General features: G+C 41.6%; 1 protein-coding gene and 1 long non-coding RNA gene across 7 annotated transcripts in view; one reads left to right on the top strand and one right to left on the bottom strand.

Annotated features, from left to right (window-relative positions):
• Window positions 1–90, top strand: part of LOC107833413 (uncharacterized) — a 6,926-nt gene extending 6,836 nt beyond the window's left edge. Inside the window, exon 3 of the long non-coding RNA XR_001659161.1 lies at window positions 4–90. This is a non-coding gene — a long non-coding RNA (uncharacterized LOC107833413). The remainder of the gene's footprint in view (window positions 1–3) is intronic.
• Window positions 1–5,239, bottom strand: part of vps8 (VPS8 subunit of CORVET complex) — a 41,500-nt gene that overhangs the window by 11,778 nt on the left and 24,483 nt on the right. For 2 of the 6 annotated variants that reach the window (XM_016662607.1, XM_016662608.1), the window contains 9 exons: window positions 5,040–5,124; window positions 4,562–4,660; window positions 4,306–4,395; window positions 3,095–3,165; window positions 2,853–2,997; window positions 1,653–1,742; window positions 1,299–1,484; window positions 1,145–1,226; window positions 7–181 (listed from right to left, as the gene is read on the bottom strand). In XM_016662607.1, coding sequence (XP_016518093.1) covers window positions 63–181; window positions 1,145–1,226; window positions 1,299–1,484; window positions 1,653–1,742; window positions 2,853–2,997; window positions 3,095–3,165; window positions 4,306–4,395; window positions 4,562–4,660; window positions 5,040–5,124 — 967 coding nt within the window. In that variant the 3' untranslated portion in view covers window positions 7–62. Of the gene's footprint in view, window positions 1–6; window positions 182–1,144; window positions 1,227–1,298; window positions 1,485–1,652; window positions 1,743–2,686; window positions 2,699–2,852; window positions 2,998–3,094; window positions 3,166–4,305; window positions 4,396–4,561; window positions 4,661–5,039; window positions 5,125–5,239 lie in introns of those variants that run through there. The other 4 variants (XM_016662609.1, XM_007575527.2, XM_016662610.1 and 1 more) reach the window with 4 other exon arrangements.

Raw genomic sequence — 5,239 nt, 5'->3', positions numbered from 1 at the left:
GAGAGCCGACCGACACAATTTCTTTTGTCTTTACTGACTGTTCAAATACATTGTTTCATTCGTTAATCTATCATCACTGACAAATGACAGATACTCACCTGTAGGATCTGCTGAATGATGGCAGGAAGTGAGATAAAGCTGCTCATACAGTTGAGAACCTTCAGGGTCATCTCCTTCAGCCCTGGGACAATCACAGACATGTTACCGCCAATAAACTAATCACAACAAGCCTTGCTCCTCAAACAACAGAAACATATCATCTCATGTTCATGTTCTTCTCTTCCACTAGTCTGTCTATACTATCTCCAGTCATGTCAGAACATATAGCTGTAGCTGACCTGAAGGCTGAGAGTCGTAAAAGGGGCTTAAGACCATTTAACATAGCCTGAACAGAAACATGGTGGCCATCTGCTGAGCAAATTCAAATTCACCTCAACAAAACTTCATTAATCCCAGTGGAAAATTAAATAAAAAGTCATCGATGAAACTCAGAACGGGAATTATTTCTTTCTTCTTTTTTTTTTTTAGCAATCACAAGATAAACTAAGAAGAAGACAAGGAGCCTGAAACAGAGCCTTGATGTATTACATCCAGAATAGGGTGGTTCACAGCTGCTTTCTTTTACTTTGGGAGCTTATATTTGTAATATTCTGCAATAATGTTTTTTTTTTGTTGTTTTTTTTTCTCTAATCGTCATTTTTAAAAGACATCCTGTTTTTCTTTAGACAGTCATACAAATATCTTTTTAGAGTAGAGCTGGCGCAAACATTGGAATATGAAGAGCATTTAGTGCAACATCAAATTCTGCCATTTCCTGTTGAATCATTTAACAATACTGACAAATCCATCTGCTTCACGAGTGCTCTGAAATATTAGCTGAATTATTAAGCAAGTAGTTTGTGTTGCTGTCCAATCATTCAGTATGCTGAGGTGAGTGAATCTTCATCAGTGCAGACAGAACATCTGATTAGTGTAGCAGGAGTTTAAGCAATGTTACTATTGGGTCCAGGGATCAAGTTCTGCCTTCTACAGGGTCAGATCGGTGAAAACTCAATGCTGGAGCAATTTTACTTATTTTCCACATAATGTTTGTGCAACTTTGAGCAAAAAACTTCAAATGATTGGTGCAGGTGTGCATGTTCACCATTCGAGATATGTTTATCGCTGAGCCCCATGACTTCCTTCTGAGAGGCCATCATGGTGTCCAGGAGTGGAAACCACAGATCCTGTGAGGAAAGAGAACCGTCAGCTGTAGAAGTGTAGCTCCCTCAGTTCCCCGCTGCAAACACTTTGGTCACCTTCCTTTGTTCTTGATCAAGGTTCTGACAGTTTCGATGACAGAAGAGAATCATTTGGTTGAGTGAACTCTTCACTGTCGTCAGTGTGAATTCACCATCCGCCTCCTCTTCGTCCTGTCCGTCAACTCCTCCTCCAATGCCGCCACTCATCTCTGCAGCGAGGACATCCAGTCTTTCCTTCAGGGTCTTCAGAAGGAAATGCAAACATTCAGTCAAAACAGCGGCTAGCTTAACACACCAAAAAGCAGACTACTGAGAGAGGACGCCTAGTTTAATCAAAACCTCCCACCTAAAGCAGCTACTTTCAGGAAAGTGTGAAAAGTGAATTCATGAGTACAATTATATGATCTGTACCTGCAGCAATCCAGCAAATGCTCCAGGAATATCTCCCTTCTTCTCCAGCAGATAAGCCTTGGCTTCATTACAGTGGTACTTCTCCGTTATCTGGAGACAGAGTCATGAACTGTAAAGGATGATCACATCCCTTCCTGCTTGATGAACAGATAGAGGCAGTATGAGATGGAAGGGAAGCATTTCTTTTTACAGAGAGACAACTGTGAAGTCCAGACTGATGGTTGGTCTAGCTCCCCCTGCTGGATGATTGATAACATTCATTAGATACAACAGCATCCAGGGACAGTCTATCAACCGGCCACATTTAGAGCCTCTTCACATGAAGTCCTGCTCTCCTTGCCATGACAACGGGAACGTGAAAGATGAAGCTCTGTCTTATGGAACATTCTGCCAGGCATTCCCACCAGACCCTTTGGGCCTGCCAGGTCTGACCGCTATCCTCCCTCACCATCGGAGCCAACTCACAGCTAGGTAATAGTCAGTGGACACCTCTGCCTTTCTCTTCACCCAAGTGTCCAAGACATGCAGCCGCAGATCAGATGAGACGATCATCGAGCTGGGGCCTAACGTGTCCTGGTGCAAAGAGCACATATGGACACCCTTAAGCTTGAACATGGTGTTTGCTATGGACAATAGCAACAGTCAGAACCCTTTCAACGCTAGAACCAGATGAACCCCGAGATAGAGGGCAACGAATATACCCAACTCCAGAGTGACAGCGTGTCCAACCCTTTGCAAGAAGACTGGTTCCAGAACCAGGGCTGTGTGTTGAGGTGAGTCCGGCTATTTCTAGCTGGAACCTCTCAATCTCACACACCAGCTCAGGGTCCTTCCCCGCCAGGGAGGAGAATTTCCATATCCTGGGATATAGCCGAGGATCAGACTGCCAAGGGCCCCACCTTCAGTAACCCCCATCACACATTGTACCCGACCCGCTCAGGTGGTGAGCCCATAGAAAGAGGGACACATGTTTCCTCTCTGGGTTGAGCCCAGTCAGTCCTTTAGGTATAAAAGACCTCTATAATCTACCCCACCTCGAGGTCTGACTCCAGAGGGGGGCCTGGTGGCCCTTGTCCAGGTGAGGAGATCCTGTATCTAATGTTACATCTCATCATAAGGGATTTTTAAACTGTTCTTTTTAAACCATTTATTAAGAATTTTGTAAATTCCAACAACATTGTAGAGGCGTAAAAACAGTACCTGTATGGCCTCCTCAAGCCTGTAATGCTGGGAGGTGTGGAGAAACTTCAGAAGCTCCTGTGGTTCAAAGCGGCACATCAGGTCCAGCAGAAGCTCATAAAGTTCAGACTCCAGAGGCAGCCGGGACACGGACTGAGATCCTTCTCTGAGAGAGACAGTGACAAGGACAAAGACTCCAAGATCAGGAGGGACAACAGGACGTCTGTAGTAACCAAACACAAGGGGAAGGAAGTAAACCGTACTGAGACTCCAGGAGGCAGCGGAGAAACTGGAAAAGTAGACTGTCGTCCTGCAGAGACACGCACAGAGAAGCCTTCTGAAATAAACCACTTTACTATGTACAACTGCTTAATTGCTTGTTAACCCTAATAATGACTAAGCCATGATTGCAACTAAACGCCTGTAGGCCTCTAGAAGAAGTGAAGACGACTTTCTGAAGTTCAAACTGAGTGTCAGAATAAAGCAGGTGATTGAAGTGAGTTTGAATGCAGCATGGTTGTTGGTAGCAGACTGGTCAGTCTGAGTGTTTCAGATAATGTTGATCTGCTGGGTTTTCACACAGAACCATTTCTCATATTTACAGAAGGTGGTCTAAAAATAGTGAACATCCAGTGAGCTGCAGGTGGAAGAGCAAAGACAGCTGTGTGACGTCAGAGGAGGACACACTTTGAGGTAACAGGAAGAAAACAAAAACTCCAAGAACTGCTGGTTACAACCAAGATCTGAACAACACCATCTCTGACTGGTGTCACTGTAACTAGCTATACTTACGAGGTTACATTTACTTAAGTAACTTTTTAAAGAAAATATACTTTTAGAAGTATTTTTTTTACTATGCAGTACTTTTTACTTTTACTTGAGTAATATTTTTTTATAAAGTATCACTCCTCTAACCACTCTGAGTAAACTTCACAGTATGAAGAACAAACATGTTTTAACCAAAAATTCACCAGGGACAAACACATGCAGTTTCATAAGTTTTATATTGAAATAAACTGATTTAGATTTTTTTTCTCCTTTTGTTCAACTTTGTAATTATGTTATTTACATTAATTATTTTTATTTTGATCTTTAAAATACCAAAATTTCCACCTTTTTTCATATCTTGGTCCGTTTGTTGATGTAATTCTTAAATATTAAATGCTTGATGTTCTGATCAGTGACTCAGCACTTGAATCACTCAGAATCACTTTTTAGCAAACATTTATTACTCTTACTTGAGTAATTTTTTGGAAGACTACTTTTTACACATGTTGAGGGTTTTACTGCTGCCAAGTTGTGGATTCAATTTAAACCTACCTGAAATATGTTAGTTATTCTCTGTAGCAAAATGTAGATTTGAGCCTAAAGTTTGATCTCAGCTCTAAACCTAAACATCACACTGAAAGAGGATGCATTTAAAAATGGAATTGAAAGCTTTGTGTGTCTGAAGTGTTGATGATGAGTTGTTTACCTGCAGCTCAGAGATAATGGTCTGCACCTCCTCTGTGAAGTGCCACACCACCAGGTCAGCTAATTTACCAGGATCCAGGCTTGCCAGCTCCTGTTGTATAGTACGACAACACACTGATGACTGATGCAAATACAAAACAGGATGAGGCCATAGTAGAACATGTTCGGTCCAGCCAAAGTATATCCCTGAGAACGAGCTGCTGGGAGACGCTGTCTCTCCTCATTACAATCTGACCACCAGCCGCAGTGCTCCTGACCTGCATGTGCTGCAGCACCTTCTCCTTGACCTTCAGCTTCTCCTCGGAGCTGTAGCCCGGCATGGACATTAGGTTGTGGATGTAGCTGAAGATTTCCGCCTAACACGCAAACACAGCAGAAAACTATAAATGACTGATTTCAGTAAGTTATTTCATGATAAAAAAGCAATAAAAAAAAGAAGAATCCAATATTCTGCACAAACAGCACATTTACCTGAAATCTGAAGCTAAACCTAGCAGGCGTTTGAATTAGTCCATATTTTAGACGCAAAATAATATGTTAAATACTATTAATATAATGTCTAATAATCAACATATTATTTTAGCAGGAATCATTTTTTCTTTGCTAGATTATAAATATGGTACAATGAGAATCTTATACTTCTATTTCTATTTCAGTACACATAACTAATAATAATTAATGTTGGTGAAAATGTATGAAATCTGTACACTATGTGCGATCCAAACACTTCGGTACCTTTCGAAGTGGGTCCTGTAAGTAGCAGTCCACGATGCGGTCATACAGATGCTTCTGCTCATAAAGGAACTCACAGATCTGGTAGCTGGAGGGCAGAAAACACACAGCATCATGTAACAGAAATAACCACTGGTGAAATGGAACATCGGGATGTAATTCTGATTTCTTCACAAGTTAAAGCTGCAGAATGTAACTTTTAT

Source organism: Poecilia formosa, unplaced genomic scaffold, assembly GCF_000485575.1.
Source record: "Poecilia formosa unplaced genomic scaffold, Poecilia_formosa-5.1.2 Scaffold380, whole genome shotgun sequence".
NCBI lineage: Eukaryota > Metazoa > Chordata > Actinopteri > Cyprinodontiformes > Poeciliidae > Poecilia > Poecilia formosa.
This window is presented reverse-complemented; position numbering and strand designations above follow the sequence as displayed.